This window comes from Balaenoptera physalus, assembly GCF_965194825.1.
Source record: "Balaenoptera physalus genome assembly, chromosome: 12".
NCBI lineage: Eukaryota > Metazoa > Chordata > Mammalia > Artiodactyla > Balaenopteridae > Balaenoptera > Balaenoptera physalus.
Window position 1 is genome coordinate 73,730,995 of NC_138897.1, and position 20,261 is coordinate 73,751,255.

Consider the following 20,261-nt stretch of genomic DNA (forward strand, 5'->3'; position numbering starts at 1 on the left):
TAATTGGGATTGACTGCAAATGGGTAAGGGGCTTCTCTTTGGGGTGATAAGAATGTGCTAGAATTGGACAGCAATGATGGTTGCATGACATTGTGAATATACTAGAAGCTACTGAATTATACAGGTTAAAATCATTAAAATGGTGAGTTTTGTGTTATGCAAATTTTTATCTCAACAAAAAATTTTTTCCAAGGTTCCTGGGACACCTCATCAGACTATATTATAATTGCCATATTAGGGTCTTATCCCCATCCAATGACACTTTGTTATAAATGCAGAATTGGGTATTTGCTCCCAATCACTTCCGGGTCAGGTCAGCCCAGTCTGGTGACAAAAGCTTGGCATCTCTCACACTTTCTTTCTCCTTTACAGTGCAATTGTGGTGCCCCAAGTGGGGTCCTTCCTACTAATTCCCTCGTCAGTTAGGGAAATCATGTTTTACTCTGGTCTTGGGATCCGTTTCCAATCTTTTTAAAAAGAAAGTGGAATGGGGTATCTTTTTTGTACCACCTCCCAGCTCTGGAAGGGCTGAGGGCCACCTTTCACCTGACTGCTCCTTCATCATCCCCTGTGAGACAGCCCCTCAGCCCTCTGGAATCGTCACCGCTTGGTGGAGGAGGTAACCATTCCTCCAACCTGCAAGATGCACCAGCCTGAAGCTGGAGTCCCACCCTGCCCTCCCCAGGGCCAACACACACCCCAGTGTTGCAGCCCCATGCATGTCACATGATTTCCCCCCACCAACAGTACATCAGTCTGTGGTCCTTTTGGTTCACGAACCCTCTGAGACATGAATCCCTTCACTCATTCATCCATTCATTTCACACCAACCTGAAGGTTCCCAAATGCCCACCCCAGTGGTCACCATTCTGTCACTTTTCTCCCCTTACTTGGGTACTGAACACCGTCACATACCACTGTCACTTTGAGCGGAGACCTTTAAAAGTTGAAGAGATTTTTAAGCTCCTCCAAATTACAGTGAATATAGAGGCCATGTCCTTAAAACTTTACATTCTAACAAATAAGCTGTTGCATATACTGTGGACCCTTGAACAACGAGGGGTTTTGGGGTGCTGACCTGCCCTTAGCCGAAAATCCGCATATAATTTACAGTCGGTTTTCCTTATATGTGGTTCCTCCATATCTGCGGCTCTGCATCCATGGATTCAACCAGTTCTGATCATGTAGTACTGTAGTGTTTACCATTGAAAAAAATCTGCATATTAGTGGACCCGTGCACGTCAAACTCACATTGTTCATGGGCCAACTGTATAAAAAAAACTTTAGGAACTTCCCTGGTGGTCCAGTGGCTAAGGCTCTGCGCTCCCAATGCAGGGGGCCCAGGTTCAATCCCTGGTCAGGGAACTAGATCCCACATGCTGCATCTAAGAGTTCGCATGGTGCAACTAAGAACCCATGTGCCACAACTAAGATCCGGCAAAGCCAAAATAAATAAATAATATTTTAGAAAAAGAAAACTTTAGAAACTGAAGGGAAGAAATTCAACAAAATTTCTGCCAAATTAGGGTCCATTGTATGTTCGGATGAATAAGGTGAACTCCTGTTCATCCTTCAAAATCCTACCTGGGCATGACCTGCTGGAGGAAGACTTACCTATGCCTCCTACATGGGGTTCATGGATCTCTCAGAGTGACATTCATCCCTCGTACCACCATGGGTTACTGGGCATATAGCCCTCGCAGTTACCTGTCAATTTACTCGTCTTGTTTATCTCCTCCCCACCACAGTTCCCCCTCTGTAGACTAAGGCTCTGCAATGACCTCAAGTCTGAGTCTACAGTTGCCAGAGTGAAGCCGCCGCCCAAAGAGTGGCCCATAGGACAGCCAGAGCTTTTACAGGGCCTGTGAGCTAACGCTCATAGTAACCTTCAAGCTAGATGTGATTTGCTCCATTGTAGAGACAAGGAAATGGAGATGGGTTAAACCACTTGCCCATAGCCCACGGCTGTAAGCCGAGGAAGCAGCATCCAACACCGAACAACAGCCCACCTCCAAACCACTGTCAGCTGTGCCGTGAGCTGATCATGGCGTGACGTTAACAGTTTATGCATATGGAGCCCTCCCACGGGCTGCGTCCACACAAACCGTCTCCTATAACGACTCCATGAGTTACTCATTTCACAGATGAGGAAAAGCAGGAACTGAGAAGCTATGAAACTTGCAAGAGGTAACAAAGCTTACTGCGATCTGAACGCCGGGACCCAAAAGAATAACCATCACACAGCACAGCCACCTGGATGGCTTTCCACCCCCTGCCCCTCCCCTCCCTCCTGCACCAGTGGTTCTCAGCCCCAGGGGTCATGCCCCGCACAGGACATTGGGCAATGTCTGGAGACATTTGGGGTTGTCACAAGGGAGGGGGGAGGAGAAGAGATGTTACTGGCATCTAGTGGGTGGAGACCAGGGATGCTGGTAAACATCCTACAGTGCACGAGACAGCCGCCCCTCCCCCACCACAAAGAATTATGCAGCCCAAAGGTCAATAGTGCAAACTAGAGAAATTCTGAGATGACCCAATTTAGAACCGCATCAACACACACACACACACACACACACACTACAGCACATCCAGACCCCCATGGAATTTGAAGAGACCCATGGAAAAAGGGGAGGGGGTGGAGAAAAAATGAAGCAAGCCCCGCCCACAAATGTACCACAGTCACCATTAACGTCATATTTATTGTTATTTAGCTGCTCAGGAAAACATATACAGGTATATACAATATGCATGAATACAGAAGACTGCACTTTACATATTTTTTTTAAAAAAGAAAGAAAAAAATAACACTCAATTTCATGAGCTATTGTCACAGTCTTCCAACCAAGCATTTCAGAAATGAATTTCTTTTAAGAGTCAAAAAGATTACAGGATTGCCTAACACACAGCAGAGTTAAGTTTTCATATTTTACATGTGCAATAACGTTTTCATATTCTTTCCCGAAGAGTTTTGCTATGCAGTACCGATTACCAGTGTTTGTGGAGTCTCGTGGGTTGGGTGTGTTTTTAATCTGCTTTTATTCTCTCCATTAAACCAAATTTAATGAAATAACATCCTTTTGCTTAAGGCTATTTTTAAAGCTGTTCAATTCTGGGGTCGTGGGGAGCGAGAAAGTTTAAAACTTCAGGGGTTTCCGAGGTTGCTAGGACCATGAGATGATGGCCATGTGCTGATGGACTCAACACAGGGAAAGTCAAAGACAGAAGTCAAGACACTTGGCTCCCCGGCCTTAAGCAATTAAGGAGAAATCATGCCTGTTTAAGAAATAAAAGGATGAAGCTCTCAAACAGCTGGACGTTGTGGAATCAGAGGGGGCGTGGAGTTTCGCTCAGACTATGACCGGCTCTCCTGCAGCCCGTGGCGGGTGGGGGGGAGCTTTTCCTCCCCTTTTCTCTCCTTTGGTGGCAGAACCCGGGGCTGAGTCAGCTCCCACTTTCTTCTCACTGATCAGTTCACACCACCTGCTTCTGCCTGCCCTCTGCGGGGGCTGGGGCCAACCCTGGTCAGACTGCCCGTGCAAGAACCTCGGACAGCCCAGACTCAGACCCGAGCCAAAAAAACCGGCCCAAGGAAAGACAGGAGGGGGGAATGGAAAGAGACAGATTTTTCTGTACGCTCTTCTCCCTTTGCTGAAAAGTTCTTTGAAATAAACAACGTGGGTGTTGTACGGTGAGCCCAAAGCCTTCAGGTCACTTGCTAAAAAAAGCCGGGTCTGCAAACTCTGGGGACGTGGGGCGGGGGGAGGATGGAGGGGGCGCAAGGCTCAAAATGGCACATTTAGCAAGATGCTTGTTCACAGAAACTGAAATCGACTACAAGAGTTACTGATTTGGGTGAAGTGGTATCAGTCACTTCTTGTCTGGCCCACCCTGGAATCTGGGTGCCTCCCACCACCCCCATGAGTCACACAAGCCCTTGGGAGTCATCAACAGCACCCAAAGGTGCCCACCCCTGCCAACACTGGGCCTCCACTGACCTCCGCCCTGGGAGGACCAGGTGACAGGCCTCAGCTGGGTCCAGGAGCCCTGCTCTCTGCTGCCCTGCTCGCCCAGCTGCTCCCTCACCTCTGCTCAAAGAAGTTATCCCTTCATGAGATGCACGGGACGTGGCTCTGGTTTTGCAACAGGCTGAGATTAAATCAAAAGGGGGAGGGAGGATTCCTGGGTTTAAAAAAAGGCCCAAGAATCAAAGTCACTAGTTCCAGTGCCTTTCTCCCTCCTCTAGCCCTCAGGAGTCTGCAAACCTCTGCAGAGGATACACACAGGCTTGGAGGAAGGGGGCTTGGTAGGCAGAGCCTGGGGGCTCCTTCACTCAACAAGCCCCTCGAAAAGTGCTGGCGAAAGCCTGGTCCTTCCCAGGGATGGGGGGCTGCCCAGGTTGGAGATGGAACAGGAGAAGTGTGGGAGATAACCCAGTCCTCTTCCTTCTTCCCCCAATGCCTGGCTGGGAACAGATGTCAGGAAAGGTCAGGGCTAAGAATTGATCCTTCAACTCCAGCACCCAAGACCCAGCCGACCTGGCCGTAGCCGAGCCGGGAGCCTGCAGCCTCTAGAGGCTCTGCAAGCTGGACAGGCACCATCCCCACGCGGACGAGGGCTGCTCGGCACAGCGTGAAAATTCAGAGCCTGGGCGTTCATGCAGAGGCCCAGAAAAGGAGAGAAAACACCACTGTTGAACATTCCGACTCCTTCCCACAGAGCGGACTGGATACGTCATCACCTCCATGGCAGTGAAAGGCAGCTTCCAGCAGAAAAGAGAACGGAGCTGAAGGCTGAGGGTGTGTTTGTGGGAACGAAAATATATATCTCTATTTTCTTAGGGAACAGACAAAACAAAATCCCAGGCGGAATACCTAAGAGGGGCATTAATTGTTTGGCTCCTGCCTGACTGATGACAGTTGGGTGTCAATATATAATATTGTGATGACAATTTGACTCTCACCCGGCAATATTCCAGAACTACTATTCTCCAGGATTTCCATTTTAATAAGCAGTGAACAAAGCAAAAAGGAAAAAAAAAAAAAAAAACAGGCAGTGGGGAGGGAGGTGGGGAGGAGCAAGACTAAAAGAGAATAAAAAAGGAAAGCAACTCTTGTCTTATTATGAAATAACAATACTTGGACATACAGCAGCACGAAAATAAAACAAGGAAAGAGGTCATCTAAAAAACGTATGCCAAGATTACAGAAAAATGGGAATTATCTAGCAGGAAAAAGGCTTCAGCAAAAGTTTGCTAACTGCAGAAGGGTTAACACTGGTAACATACCGTGGCAGACAAATTTCTTTTTTAAAAAAATTTTTTGAGGTTTTTTTTTTTCCCTTTAAATTAACCCTTTCCGGTCCATATGCCACTAAGCAGGTACCAACCTAGAAAAAAAATCATCCACTCAGCAATAGTGGCCCTTTCAAATTAACAGGGCGGGTAGGGGTGGGGTCAGGTGGAGGGGGGAGAGGAGAGAAAAGGGGGAGGGAAGGGCCTGGTTGGGGAGGGGGTATTTCTCGTCAATTCAAGTTAGGGCGGCCACGAATGTCCCAAATCTGTTGGAAATGTCGGAGTGCAGGGACCGCCAGGTGGGCACGGAGGCTCGGGCCTTGGCATCGCCCACGTCGTCTGTGCAGTGGACAGACAGGCACTGCAAGTGGCTGCCGGGCTGGGTTGCCGAGGCCTTGTTCGGAGGGAGGTCGTGGGCTGCAGAGAAAGGAGGAAGAGAGGACGTTAGCTGTGTGCTTGACTCTGCAGGAGGCCCTAATGGGGGTAAAGTGGCAGAAGCAGAAGAGAGGCCATGTCCAGGCCCTCTTTTCATGCCTAAAGATGGTCTAAGGAGATCTAAAGATGTTTGGTTTGAGTCCTCCTGCCGTCATCTCTGACTTGGGCTGTGAGACCTTAGCTAAGGGAAGACCTCCTGTTGGGTCTGTTTTTCCCCTCCCCCTTGGGAAATAGGAGAGTTAGGCCAGATAAACTCAGGGTTTGCCCATCTCTGATGGACTAGAGTTCCCAAAAGATTAACTGGACCTGAAGTAAGTTGGGAAGGCTTCCTGGAGGAGACACATCCAAACTGGGCACTGAAGGATGTGTAGGAGTTCATCAGATGCAGTGAAACGGAGGAGGGGAGGATTGTCCAGGTCTCGAATACAGCCCATTCTCTTGCCATCCTCCAGACAGACATTTGCTAAGGGCCTGCTATGTGCTGGTAACTTCCTTACACAGTGCCAAACTGCTCAGAGCCACAGAGACTAAGAGTGTGGACTCCCCAACCACACCAGTGCCCTTTGCCCCTCCCCAGCTGCTGCATGAAAGGACTTTAGGTGATAAGGGTGAGGGGGTCTATTCCTCTCCTACACCCTCAATGAAAATCCCCTCAATTTCCTTCTCATTCAGTCACACAGCACCAGAAACAGCACAGACCACAGTAATGTTTGGATTAGACTCACTTGACAGGAAAGAAATTTGACAACCATTCACACCTTAGCACGAATTATATTAGAAGAGAACAAGGAATTGGGAGTCCTGAGGCAGGGAAGGAATGGAGCAGTCATTTCAGAGGACTTCTAATTTACTGCTGCCCAGTGACCAATAGTTCTGTTCTGAGGCCTACTGAATCATGATTATTCTCATTATTCCTTTTTCAGGGCCTGACTCTCAGAGAGGCAAGGTGACCTGCCCAAGTTCACACAGCGAGGATGGGACAGAGCTGGGTTTGAAGATGGGCTGATGGTGAACTTCTGACTCAGCAGAAGTGAGAAAAGCTGGAATTGGGGGTGGGGACCCAGCTCCAGCCGAGGGAGCACACCCAGATACTGAACTCCACGACCGGCCCGCCCTCCTCAGCACACTGTGCAGGCCCAGCCAGGGCCCGGTGCCAAGCAGGAGTCACCCCGCCCATCCCGCCCTCTGGGATCCGCCTTGAGGCTTCCCCCAAGAGCTGAGCCATGGCCTGCAGAGAAAATCCTCTCAGAGGGATGGGCCCAGGCAACCAAGGCCAGGCGTGACTAACTGGGTTTGGGGTCCCCACCCTGGAGCCCCAGAGACACCCAGCTTTGGGACCTGCATTCTTGGGAGGAGCTGGGGCTGGGAGGGAAGATTCTCTCCTTTGCCTCTTCCTTCCTTCATTCAGTTAATAAGCTGAGTCCCTCCTGTGTGCCAGGCGTGGTGTAAGCCTGCAGATTCCAGCAGGAAACAAGGCACTGTCTTCCTCTCCTCCTGCATCTGACGGTGAAGCTGGGAGACAGTATCGTAGCACAGTCATCTTAGAGTCACAGACCGCGGCTTAAATCCGAGCCCCACCACTGTGTGGATGGGATCCAACACTTTCCCTCTCTGAGCCTCAGTTCTATTCACTGGCAAAGTGGGGGTGAGGCTGTCTCCCTTGGGGTCTTGTAACAGATGTCCTGGCATACAGAGACAGCCCCAGACACGGCTGCTGGGACTGTCATTCAGGTCTGAGGTAGGGGAGGGGAGTCAGGAGGTGAGGGGTCCTTGCAACCATCTAGAAGCCTCCAAGCCTTGTCCCTTCCTTGAGATTGGCCAGCTGGGCATGTTCCTGCCCATAAAACTGGAGTCTTTGTACCCATTTCATGGACGGGGAAGCTGAGGTTCTGAGCCTGAGGTTCCAAAGTTGGTTAGAGGTGGTGGAGCTGGGATGCTGTGACCCCAGCTAGCTAGAGATACCAGACTCAGGGTCCCCTCACCCACAGTGGGCCCTGGATTCCAGCCATGCTGATGCACAGCCCTCACACCTCTGCTCCTGAGCCCACGCTTGCCTTGCTCCCAGGAACACCCTGCTGCTTAATACCTGCAAAAGGAATTTTGTTCTGAACATTGTGAGATCTAGATTGGGGGAAGGGGTAGCATCTGTCAGAGAGAGAGAGAGAGAGAGAGACAGAGAAATTCTGAAAGGAGTTCCTTATTTCACTTTACACACATTATTTCAAGGAGTCGACGCAGCAATGCTTGTGCCCATTTTACAGGTAGGAAACCGAGGCCCCTTGCCAAAGTTTGCAACAGCTAAACAAAGACAAGACCCACACGTGAGCTCCTGACACCCGGCTCCCTTGCTCTGTGGCTGAAGCACCAAGAAGATAGACACAGGAGGACTAGGGCTCTCATGGGAGCTGGGTTTGCTCAGCAGTGGTTCCAGACTGCTCCAAATGGCCAAATTTTCTAAAGATGTTTTATTCCCAAGTTACAGACGACTCAAACGCATGCCGTGCGCCAAAACCACAGACAGCTGCTCTTCTTACTTGGGGTGGATTTAATGAGGGCGTCACAGGCACACAGTTGAACACTTCCGTGTATTATCTAATTCCATCCCCCAGCAAGCCCGGCAGCTGGGTGACCCTTCTCCCCACTTCAGAGGGGGCACCTGGGGCTCAGAGATGGTGAGGGCCTTGCCCCACATCACAGAGCATGGGCACAGGATTCCCCAGCCTCTGCCTGAAACAAACAAACGAGTCTGGTATCCATGGGGAATGCTTTTAGGAGAGAATATGACTCTTCAGTTCTTGACAACCCAAGCATGACCAAACTCATCCTCCCGCAGGATTCATTCCAGCTGGGGGGACCCAACACACCCTAGGACTGCGGCTCCCCTGGGCTGCCGAGTGGCTGCCGATAAATCAGTCCCACGGGAGCCGCCTCAAGTCAGGGCCTGCCCCGGCCTGGCCCAGGAGAGGCCCTCCGTCCCCGCTCCTCAGGGCAGCAGGCATGCCGGCCCCCACACCGGGACCCAGAGATAAAACCGCCCCCTCGCCCAGCTCCCAGGGCTGGGGAGACCCTGGAGTTACTCAGCGCCCGGCACTGGCAGACACCGCAGAACCTGATGGGTGTTGTCCTGTTTTCCACTGTTGGCTGTCAGTCTCCCCTGTCAGACTGTGGCTGTGTGGGGGAGGGGCAGGTTTGGCCTGTTCAGCTCAGCTGGGGCCTGTGCATTGACTGTGAAGGGCCGCTCAGCCCTATTTGACAGATGGGAAGACTGAGACCCCAAGGGACAGGGAGCTGCCCAGGGGTCACCCGAGGCCAGGTCACCAGCTTTGGGACCGGCCCTCTCCTGTTAGCCCAGGATTCCCCACAGGTCAGGCCGAGATGGAATCCCGGGTCCCCCAACCTCGGCAGCTGGCCCCCATTTCCTCATCTGTAACTTAGGGATGGTGATTCCCGTGGGCCTGGCTCAAGGCAGCTGGAGGAGACCATACAAGAGAAAGAGCCGATGATGCCCTGCCTGTGGGTGGTCAGTTCCTGAGGCAGGGGTGACATTGACTCAAAATGTATAACCATGAGGTGCCTCACCCCGGGCAGCACAGGGGCTGAGATGAGAGGCTTCCGGTTCACAGGACAGGATGGCGTGCCTGCACAGCAAGGAAGGACCATGGGGCGGTTTCTAAGGTCATCCCCCTATTGGCCAGAACAGACCACCTGAGTCCCCACGCACAGGGGCGGGGCCTGGAGCTGGGATGCCTCGCTCTTCCTCCCCCCAAAGTCTCTCCCCGCCCTTTCTCCACGTGCACAAGGCCTGGCTGATCCATCCAGCCCCTTCCCAGAACCCCCTCGCTGATTGCTGCAGACTTGGTATCAAGCTATCCAGGTAGCGCCTGCTTTGGGCTCACCCTGCCGCCAACATGAGACCACATCAGATTTTGTCTTCAGTGCTTCCCCATCCACAAAGGGGATAGTAAATTCCACAAAGGAAAGGAAAGAACCTTGAGCCAGTGCCCAAAAAGTGACTGCGTGAATAACGGATGGAATTCCACTCCTCCTACGGGTTCCACAATGATCTTGCCTACCGTTTGGGGAGCACGGACTTTCGTGCATCACTTCAGCTCTCAGAACCTCAGTCCTAGGAAATGGGGGAAATAATAGGACTGGCCGTCATGGAGGCAGTTACGAGGATTAAGTGAAATGATCCATGTAAAGTGCTTAGCACACAGCACACTCCCACCGGCACCGGGAGGACTGCCTTGTGCGGTTGTCGACCAGCCTGCAGGGACCAGCGGGGCTGGGACGATTGGCTGGAGTGCTAACTGGGACGGCTGAGTGACCCTTTGGCTGGCCACGGCTGAGGTAAAGGGAGAAGGGAAAAGACGTGCATGTCTTTACCTGGGGACATCTCATTGTTAATTTCACTTCTGGAGGTGCCATCCATGGAGGGGGCTGAGTTTTTTTTTTAAAGTCAGCAAAACAGGCCTTGTCACTGCCTTGCTCTGCACTCAGTATCCCCGGGAATGGGTTCCAGTTTGGGTGGGCCACGTGCTCAGGCATCCTCAGCTCCAGGGGGGGAGGGGGTGGGGGTAGCTGCCCCACCCCCCGCCCCAGTAGCTGAAGTGCTGCCTTGGTGGTACGCACAGCCACCACTCTGTCCTCAAACCCTCAGAAAGGGGACTTCTGCCAGGCCACCTCCTGTCCCTCTGCCCCCCAGAGAGAAGGCCAGATTATGGGGGTCAAAGGTGGGCTCCAAGCTGCACCCAGGTCAGGGGCTCCCTGGGTGCTAATCCAGGGTATAACCTAAGCAAGGTGTTAACCTGGGCTGTAAAATGGGAACCTACTTCACAGGCTTGGAGGACGATGAAGTGAGATCACATGGGTGAAAACTTCAGCACATGATGAGCCCTCAGAAGAGGTTAGCTGCTCTTAGGATTATTATAGTTACTATACTTTAACAGCCCAGGCCTTCGGAGGCAGGCAGAGCTAATACTGCCGCGCACCCGCCTTGTGTGTGGGGCAGTTTCTTTGTTTCCTTGGGTGCCAGGGGCCTGCCCCACCCCCTGCCCTCCGAGGCTGGGGGGCCCCCCCCGGGGTGCGATCCCAGGCAGAGAGGCGAATTAGAATTCCATGCGTATTTTTAACCTGAAGCTTATGTAAGGAGCAGTGTGGGCCCCAGAACACAATAGCGAATGACTCTCGCCAGCTCACCCTCGCCAGATTCCGACAAAGGGAAATGTATTTTGGTTTTTCCTTTATTTGGACCTGGCAGGGGGTGTGGGGGGGAAGACGCTGGTGTCTGTGACAGCTGCCACTCAGCTGGGGGCTGGGCCACTGGGCCCGGAAGCAGAGGCAGGCCAGCCGGCCTGGAAGCCGCAGGGCTGAGCCACCTGTTCTCGGCACCTCTGTCCTGCAGCCCGGGAGTCCCTTAGGGCCCCCAGACACATCCATGTCCCCCCAGATGCTCCCATCTCCAAGAAAGGCCAGGCCATCACACCCAGGCTAGCTCTGGGCATCACTCTTCCCCAAGCCTAGAGTCAAGCACCAGGGAGGGAAGAGCCTGCCTCCAAAATTCATCCACTGCTCTCCCGCCCCGTTGCCCCTACCCTGGTCCAGGCCCCCACTCCTGCCTGCAGCGACAACCTTGCTGCTCTCTCTGCTTCTACGCTGACCCACACGCCCATCTTCCCCTGTGAGCCGGGTGAGAAACTCTGAAGCACCAACCAGAGCAGGCCCCTCTCCTGCTTAAAACTTCCATGGCTCCCCAGTGCCCCCAAGATAAAGTCTCCAGCTTCCCATGACCTGGCCTGCTTCCATCTTGGGCCTCCAGCCTCACCTCTCAGCTGTACCGTCTCTCAAAGAAGTCCTGACCCTTCCCACCTCCACCCCTCTGCTCCTGATGTTTCTTCCGCCTAGCACACACTTCTCACCTCTGCCGACTCCTACCATCTACCTGGCTGTCAGCCTCATGGTGATGTTTCTCCAACACCCCCGCTTGCAAATGGCACCCCACCACCGGCGACCGCCTCACTGGCTACAGGGAAGCACTGACACATCTCCCCGGGCAGAGGGGGGAATCCTGAGTTCCGAGCACCTTAGCAACAGGCCACCAAAGATGGAAAACATCATGGGGAGACTTTGGAGTCAGATGACCAAAGTCTGTAACTCGGTCCCTGGCACTTTTCCCAGCAGGGCGGCCTTGGGCAACTCACTTTTCCTCCTTGAGACTCAGCTTCTTTCTCTACGAAATAGGATAAGGTCAGCACCCGGGTCCTCACCGAGTTCCGGCAGGTTCTATCAGGTAAAGGCCACAAGCAATCAGAGCAGGAGTAGAGAGTCTCGTCGGTGGTTAACAAAGATCAAGGCTTTTTTAAGGCAACACAAAGGCCCATCTCCAAGAACCTGCCCCTGGGGATGTGGGGGACCCAACCCTAGCGGAACTGGTCCCCATCCCCCAGCTGGAATCCTTCTGCAGAGCCTCACAACCCCAAGGAGGACCCCGCCTTGGCTGCCTGTCCACGTTCAGTCCCTGGGTCGTGTCCCCTCCTTCAGAGAGCTAGACGGGGTCTGGGGGACTCAGCGACTCTAAGCCAGATGTCAGGTGGCACAAAGATGGTCTATAATGCCACCAACCGTGCAGGAAGATGGCACACCCAAATTCCCACCCCTCTCCTTCCCCATACCCGGCAGCTTTGGGATGTTCAGAAACCTGGATGTTCAGAAATCCTACCTCCTCCCTCTGAGTCTCAACTCTGCCCTTCACCAGCTCCATGACCTTGGGCAAGCTCAGCTTGCTGAGCCTCAGTTTCCCCACCTGTAGAAGGGGGTAACATTCCCACCAGTAAAGATCAGACAAGCCTGGCCTGGATGGAGACCCTGAGAGCAGACACGCCCATGGGGCTCCCCGAGGTCTCTCTGGCCCTGGCATGCAGTAGGCACCTGATAAGGATTTGTGAAATATGTGAATGAAGACTCACATTCTCATCCCAGCTCTCCACCTGCTTGCTGTGTGACCTTGGGTAAGTCACTCCCCCTCTCCAGGCCTATCTGGTCCTCTCAGAAATGAATGGTGGTGAGTAGATGTACAAGCCCCCTGAATCTTTCTGTCCCTTTGGGGTGATCAGATTTTACATTCAAAGAAGGCAGGAGACTAAGGCAGGTGCCCTCCCCAAACAAGGGACAGTAAGATACACTGACCTCAGGCTCCCTATGGGGCCGGGCCTTGGCCGATCTCATTGGACCAACCCAACACCCAGGGAGAGAGGGCATTTTACAGGGGAGGAAACCGAGGTTCAGAGAGGGGACGTCACTGGCTCACAGTTACACAGCCGGCCTGTGGCAGAGCCAGGGTCACTCCCAGGTCTGTCTGATGCCAAAGTCACAGGAAAAAGTAAAATGTCGCAGCCAGACGGCAGGTACACCCTGTCCCTCCTCCTCTCTCCGGCTCTCTCGTTCCCACCCCCCTCTCCTTCTTGCTCAGTCTCTCTTTCTCTTGTTCTCTCCCTCCCTCTTTATCTTTTTCTCTCTTCCTCCCCCTCCCCCTCCCTCCCTCCCACCCTCTCTCTCTGGATCAACACTCCTGCTTTTGGGGAAAGGGCCCTAAAGCACACAGATGGGATGAGAAGGACCCCGGGTGACACAGCAGCCAAGGACACAATCCGAGGCCCCATTCAGTGCTTTCTCCATGGACGCTGCCCGAGCATTTCCACATTGGCCCCATCAGATGCGGGGCAGCACACGGCACACATGGGGGCTCCTGAGGGGCTGGTAGGGCCCCCACCAACAATCGGGAGGCCCCATGAGGGTGAGGAAGGGGCCTCGCTCCAGCCGCTGGGGTAGCTCAGCCTGGGGAGAGGCTCAGCCAGGCCCCTGAAAGCCTTCGGAAATTAATTGGAGTTGACTTGGCTGAGGGCAGCTGTCATTTAGATTGAGAACTGGCTGAGGGCTCCACTGAGGCGAAGCAGCAAGGGCATCACCGGGACCAGGCTGCTGAGAGCTGGGGGCCGGCCCGGGACTGGGGCAGGGGCCTGAATTCCAGGGATCCTCCCCAGCCCCAAAGGAGGAGGCACTGGGGTGGTGTTTGAAGACCAGAGCCCAAGGATGGACGGGGCAGGTCCCTCTGCCTGGCCTGAGTGTCTCCATCAGGCTCCTTCTCCTGGCGCCTGCGGCCACGTGGCCAATGACCTGTGACAGATGCAGCCCTGTGCACCCCCCGGGCCACTCCTCGCCTGCCTGCTGCCGAGACATGACAGGCTGGGGGGCCGTGAGCCGACCCCTCAGCCTGCACCTTCCTTCTGACAGTGTCCACAGGGGTGCATCAAGGGTGCTTGTGCAGGGGGAGCTCTGCACCACGCGTCCAGAGCACCAGGCTTCAGGATTGGCTTTGGGGATGTTAACTCCTCCCAGCCTCAGTTTTCTCACCCATGAAATAGGGCTGGAGACAGTATTATTCTCATAGGGCTGTTGGGAAGAGTCCAGTGATAATGCAAGCAAAGCGCTAAACACACTGCCAGGCACCAAGGCTGCCCAAGAAATAGTAGCTGCTATTAGTATTTCTAGTATGATTATTATATTGGAGATTCTCTCCAGCCCAGTCTCCAGCAGAGCCCTTCCCACTCTGTTTTCTTGCCTTCTCACCCACAATTCACCCCCATGACATTGGGCCCAGTGCTGTGTGGCCCTGGGCAGGACACTGTCCCTCTCTGAGCCCCAGTATCCTACCTGTACACTGGGGGTAACTTTACACCAGGGCCAACCCCTCACAGAGCTCCCCACTCTGCCTGGTGTGCGGTAAGCCATTCAACCATTATCTTTATAAAACAAGACAAATATACACATGTATTTCTATAGGATTAGAAACGCATTCCTTTCATCCCATTGGAAAAAAAAAATAGATTCAGTGACAAGTCTGAATTTTAAAAAGTAAGTTTTCGAAGCACTGATGCTTTGGGTGGCGGTTCTTGGGGGCATCTGCCCTGGTCACCCATCCACTGGGCTGTGGAAGCTTTGTGCTCTTTCCATGGCAGGTCGGCAAGGAGGCAAGTGGCCTGTAGGCCCAGGTAACTTCCCATGGCGCCACTGCGTCTCGAGGAAGGCCTCTGCGTGGGGGTCAGTCATGGGATAGTCATGCACTTTGGAGACAGAGGCTTAGGTTCAAATGCCAACCCTGTCACTGCCGGGCTATGTGACCCATGATCAGCTGCTTTTGACTCCCCAAGTCTCCATTCCTTTACCTAAAAAGTGAGTTTGGTCATTGTTGCCTTGCGGAGAGGCGGATGAAATGCCTGGTGTCCAGGGGATGCTCAATATCCAGTTACCATAATCATTTCCCCAAACCCGGGCCTGGGCAGCCTGTAAGAGGGAGTCCTCGAGACGGTGATAACAGCTAAAGCATCACAAGCAAACACGTGCTCCCAGCTGTGTGCTGGGCGCTGGGCTCAGAGAGCCCCCAGCCTGGTGGAGAGATGTTCTGATAAACACGGAACTGCAGAACAGAGACAATCCCTGTCGGAGCAAAGTGGACCCCGGGGACGGGTGGGGATCCGGGAAAACTTTGTAGAGGAGAGGACACGCTAGGGGGACTTAAGGATGAGTATAAAGCTCTGCATCAAGAGAAGCGAGAGGGGGCGCTCCAAGCCCTGCTGTGACTGTTTCAGAAGAGCAAGAGGCCAGCCCAGGGACCCTGATTTAGGGCCTGGGGGACCCAGAGGAAGAGGAGGCAGCAAAGCTCAAATGGAGTCAGTCATGGAGGACTGGAAGCGTTTGGCTTTGTTCCTGCAAAGAGGAGACAAGAAGGTTTTCGAGCAGGGGAGGGGCATCAGGAATCTGTCAGAATTAACAAGAGGCTTGCACCTTATCCATTCCGGCCCTGGCATAGGACACCCGACGTAGAAACACACCCCCTTATTGGGGACAAGGTCCCTTGCTCCCCAACTCTAAGCAAGTGGGAGGATTGGATTGCAGCCCCATGAGAATGGTACTCTGAGAGAGCTCTGGTCCAGCTGGACCTGCCATTCCTCCCTGGCAGCTTCTGAGTCAGACGCCTGTAACCCACGTCTCCAAGAAACCCAGGTTGGGTCCTAATCCCAGCCCTGCCACGTCTCAGCTGGTGGCCCAAAAGACTCCACCTCTCTGTGCCTCCACGTCCCCTCCGCACAACGGATGAGATCATCATGCCCTGTGCTTTTACATCAGTGAATCCTCTCTGAGGAAACAGGTGGGGAAATTGGGGCACAAAGGGGGCAGAATTGCATCCCAGGTCATCTATTGATGAGCAGAAAGGTTGAGGGCAAGTCACTTGATCCCTCTCCTTCTCAGTTTCCCTACCTGTGAAATAAGACCATACACCAACTGGGCAGTGCTGCTGGGAGATTGACATTTGATAGAATTAACCAACAGACAAGAACTAATTAGCACCGATCACGTGTTTGTTCTTTTAAACTCACTCCTTCCTCACCATAACTCTGGAGGGCAGCTTCTATTCTCTTGGCCCCATTTCACAGACGAAGAGCCAGCCAGGGTCAGCACACTACAGCCCACGGGGTATGTCCAGCCCACTGTCTGTCTTTATAAATAAAGTTTTATTGGAACACAGCTATGCACAAATGTTTACATTTTGTCTATGGCTGCTTTCATGCTACAGTGGCAGAGCTGAGTCATTGTGACAGAGGTTGTATAACCCACAAACCTTAAATATTTACTATCAGGCCCTTTCCAGAGAAAGTTTGCCAACCCCTGAACCTGAGGCTTAGAGAGGTGGTATCACTTGTCCAAGTTCACACAAGTAGGAAGGAGCAGCCAGGCACCCAGTAGGTGCTCAATACATGCTCCTGAGAAAGGTGTTTGCATGTAAACAACTCTGATCTGTGAGGACTTGCATGGTGACCCTTCGGGAATCAGAAATGTCCTCCCCGTTCATGTGGCCCTGGTCTTCCTTCTCTGGCTATAGTGGAAACCATCCTGCCTTCCTACTTAAAAATTAATAAAACAGTAAAATGCTGCTTGTAGGGGAGAGGGGTTATTGTGAAAAAAAAAACATTTTTTTTTTAATCATTCTAAAGCACGTCCATAAATGCAATGAAAGAGGAGAAAGGTGAGCTCTCTGAGGAAATGCGAGTCGCCCACATCAGGCGGGAGGAGATGGGCAGCCAGCCAGCACTCACAGCCCCGGAGTACCCCCTCTCAGCTCAGCCTCGACTCAGGGAAGGACAGAGTGATGCGCAAAGTGGACGGTGAGAGGCCAGGCAGGCAGAGAGTCCACCCCGGGGCTGCGCCAGGACCTTCTCACTGGCTGATTTCATTTATCCCCTTAACAGCCCCATGAGGACCAAGGTCACACAGCTAGAAAGTGGAGAGCTGGAATCTAAACCCAGGTCTCTGTGAGTCCAGAGTCTGTATTCTTTTAACCACCCCGTGGCATCTGCTTGGCCTGGGAAGGGAGACGGGTGGAGCAGTAGAAGCTGGTCTGGGCTTGGAAGAAGCTGGTTGGTCACTCCCATCCAAACAACAGGGACCAAAGTTCCTGGGGCGCCCGGCCTGGCACACCCACCCAGGGGTTCCAATAGGTCCGGACTTGGGCTTTCTGGGTTAGAGGTGTGTCTGCCAAAAACAAACCCCAACCTGCTTTCCCTCCACCCTAGGCTCTCCTCCCCTACTCCAGGAAGACAAGCACCAGCCCTACCTGAAGCTGGCTGTGTGACTTCAGGTGCATCGCTTGCCCTCTCTGGGCTGCCACTGTAAGTGTCAGGAGTCCCGGCTGCCAGGCCTGTAACTCTATGACCTAAAGAAGCCACCCAAGGGACTTCCCTGGTGGCACAGTGGTTAAGAATCCGCCTGCCAATGCAGGGGACGATCCCTGGTCTGGGAAGATCCCACATGCCACAGAGCAACTAAGCCCGTGCACCACAACTACTGACCCTGTGCTCTAGAGCCACAACTACTGAGCCCCCGTGTCACAACTACTGAAGACCGTGCGCCTAGAGCCCGTGCTCCGCAACAAGAGAAGCCACCGCAATGAGAAGCCCACGCATCACAACACAGAGTAGCCCCCGCTCACTGCAACTAGAGAAAGCCCACACACAGCAATGAAGACCCAACGCAGCCAGAGATTAATTAATTAACTAATTAAAAAAAAAAAAGAAGCCACCCAAGTATATGTTCCCCATCCTAAATTATGCTATAGACTGATGGGAAATGCTAGCTAACCTCTACCTTGGAATGGCGGAGGGGACTGGCTCGGCCCTGTGTGTTCTTGCTGGGCGTGCAACGCACACAGTGTGTCTCTGGGGTCGACCTGGAAGGCAGGGGCCATGGCATTCCTTCCAGACAGGGAGTGTGGGAAGAGGCAGGCACAAGGGTGGGGGTTAGGTGACCAAGCCGACCCCAGTCTCGCCTTCTGTCACGTTTTCCCAGGGCCAGACACATTTTGCAACACCCGCACCCCACCTCTTGGAAGGATTTTCTGGATTTGGCCTATGTCTCAGGTATGGAGAAGCAGGATTAAGACTCAGTGCCTCTCCTCCCATGGCAGAGGTCACAGACCCTTGTCCCTGTGATCTTCTGAGGAAAGCAGAACTGGAGCTTAGGAAGACTGGGCTGGCTGGCGCTGTACACTGGGGAAACTGAGGCCACAGAGGGTTAAGTTGGGGGAACAAGTGTGACCAAATCAGAGGATTCTGGCCTGCCTGCTGAAGCCAGCACTCAGTTGTCTCCTCATTCAGAAGGTTTCACAGTGGAGTTTGCAGTACGCTGTCACCAAGTGGTGGCAACACTACTCTTGCCAGCTCTCCCCTTTCCTGGACCACTACTGTCACTTCTCCCTTCACCTAGCTAACAATTCCACTTTCTCCTTACTCAGGTAGGTCTCTCCAAGCCCCTCAGTGGGCTCCAATGCCCACCAGGCTATAACATCTGGTGCTAACCCCAACTTCTCATAATTGTCCTGTTCTGTGCTACTGCCTCTAGAAGGTGAGTTCCATGAAATCAGGAGCCTTGTCTCTCCTATTCACCACTGTGGCCCTGGCACCTGGCACATAGAAGTCTCTCAACCAATATGTGCTGACTGTGCCAGTTCCTGGGGGCAGGAACAAACCCTAAAGAATCATTAAAATAAGGAAGATTCAAACCACACCACCTGGGCCTCCAGACAGACCTAAATAGGAGCTTTTCAAGGCTTCCTGGGTGCCAATGAAGCAAGACTTCATTAGGAGGTTTGCCCACTGCCCCTCCCCAAAATCTACTGAGGAGGGCCACCCCCTCCAGACTATCCAGAAATGGAGGAACTGCAGCCACTTATTCTCCAGATCCCCAACCCAGCCAACAGATTTCCTTCAAAGTCTGGAGGTTAGAATTCTCCCCTTTTATTTTAGACCCCACCGGTGTGCGAGGAAGGCACAAGAAGCAGGTGCCTTTAATGGAGAGAAAAACGCGAAGGGTCGGCTGACAAATGCCAACAATTTCCTCCTGCTGGACGACGATGACACAAGGAGTCCCGACCACCACCCTCGCGCGGCCACCCTTCCTGCCTATGGACCCTGAGCCTGGACCTGCTGGGATAACCTCTGAGATGAGCTTTAAGTTGACACCAGGCATGGGAATCAGTTAAATTACCCTCCAGGGAAAGGAACCACACCCCAGACACCATCCTACACGTTTCTTGCATATCACTCCATTGGGTCCTCTTGTTAATCTTTGGAGGGCGGAGCTGTTATTCCTTTTTTTTTTTTTCAGTGTTTGCCCTTGGGTTTTGTTTGGCTCATTGCGTGTACACACGTTATTCCTTTTTAAAGGATGTAGAAACAGGTTCAGAGAGGCAGGGTGACTTGCCCAACATCACACAGCTAGGGAGTGACCAAGGCAGGATGAAGCCAAGTCAGTTTTCAAAGGCTTTCTACTTTTGCCCCACACCAGAAAGAGAGGGAGAGGGAGGAAGGAAGAGAGAAGGGAAGGAAAGAGTAAAAAATGATTCTCCCTCTCCTAAAGGCCATCACCTGGCCTTCCCTCTTGGCCCATCCACTCTGTGTCTGGAAACACCTGCCTGTTTCCTGGGGTACCACAGGATGAGGAGATGCTGGCCTCCGTGTCATGACCTGACGGGGGGATCTGATCCAGACCAGGCCTTGCCCACTGCAGGGTCTGAGTCCTGGGGAACCAGGCCCCCTGGGGAGGCGAGCGGAGCAGGGGGGAAAAGCATTTATCGTCCTGTGCAGAGCTCACCCACCTGAGCGACGCTCTTGCAGAGGTGGTTTCCAGCTGCCTGGGGGCAGGTGGCTGCTGCTCAGCAACAGGCTTTCACGCAGCGACCCATCCAGAGTCCATGGCACGCTGGGGGTGTAACAAGCTGATGATCTTGGGGGCCGCTACGAATTCAGGGGCTCTAGGAGTCAAGAAGCAGGCTGTCCAATATGGTAGCCACTAGCCACATTAATTGTTTTCAATTTAAATAAAATTTAAACATCAATTCCTCATTCACAACTAACCACATTTCAAGTGTCTGACAGCTGTCTGTGGCTAGCGGTTACCGTACTGGGCAGTGCAGATATAGGACATC

General features: G+C 53.0%; 1 protein-coding gene across 1 annotated transcript in view; it reads right to left on the reverse strand.

Moving 5' to 3' along the window:
* Positions 1 to 2,679: 2,679 nt before the first annotated feature.
* Positions 2,680 to 20,261, reverse strand: part of MN1 (MN1 proto-oncogene, transcriptional regulator) — a 50,120-nt gene continuing 32,538 nt past the window's right edge. Inside the window, exon 2 of the mRNA XM_082416263.1 lies at positions 2,680 to 5,707. Within this exon, the coding sequence (XP_082272389.1) occupies positions 5,526 to 5,707 (182 nt within the window). The 3' untranslated portion in view covers positions 2,680 to 5,525. The remainder of the gene's footprint in view (positions 5,708 to 20,261) is intronic.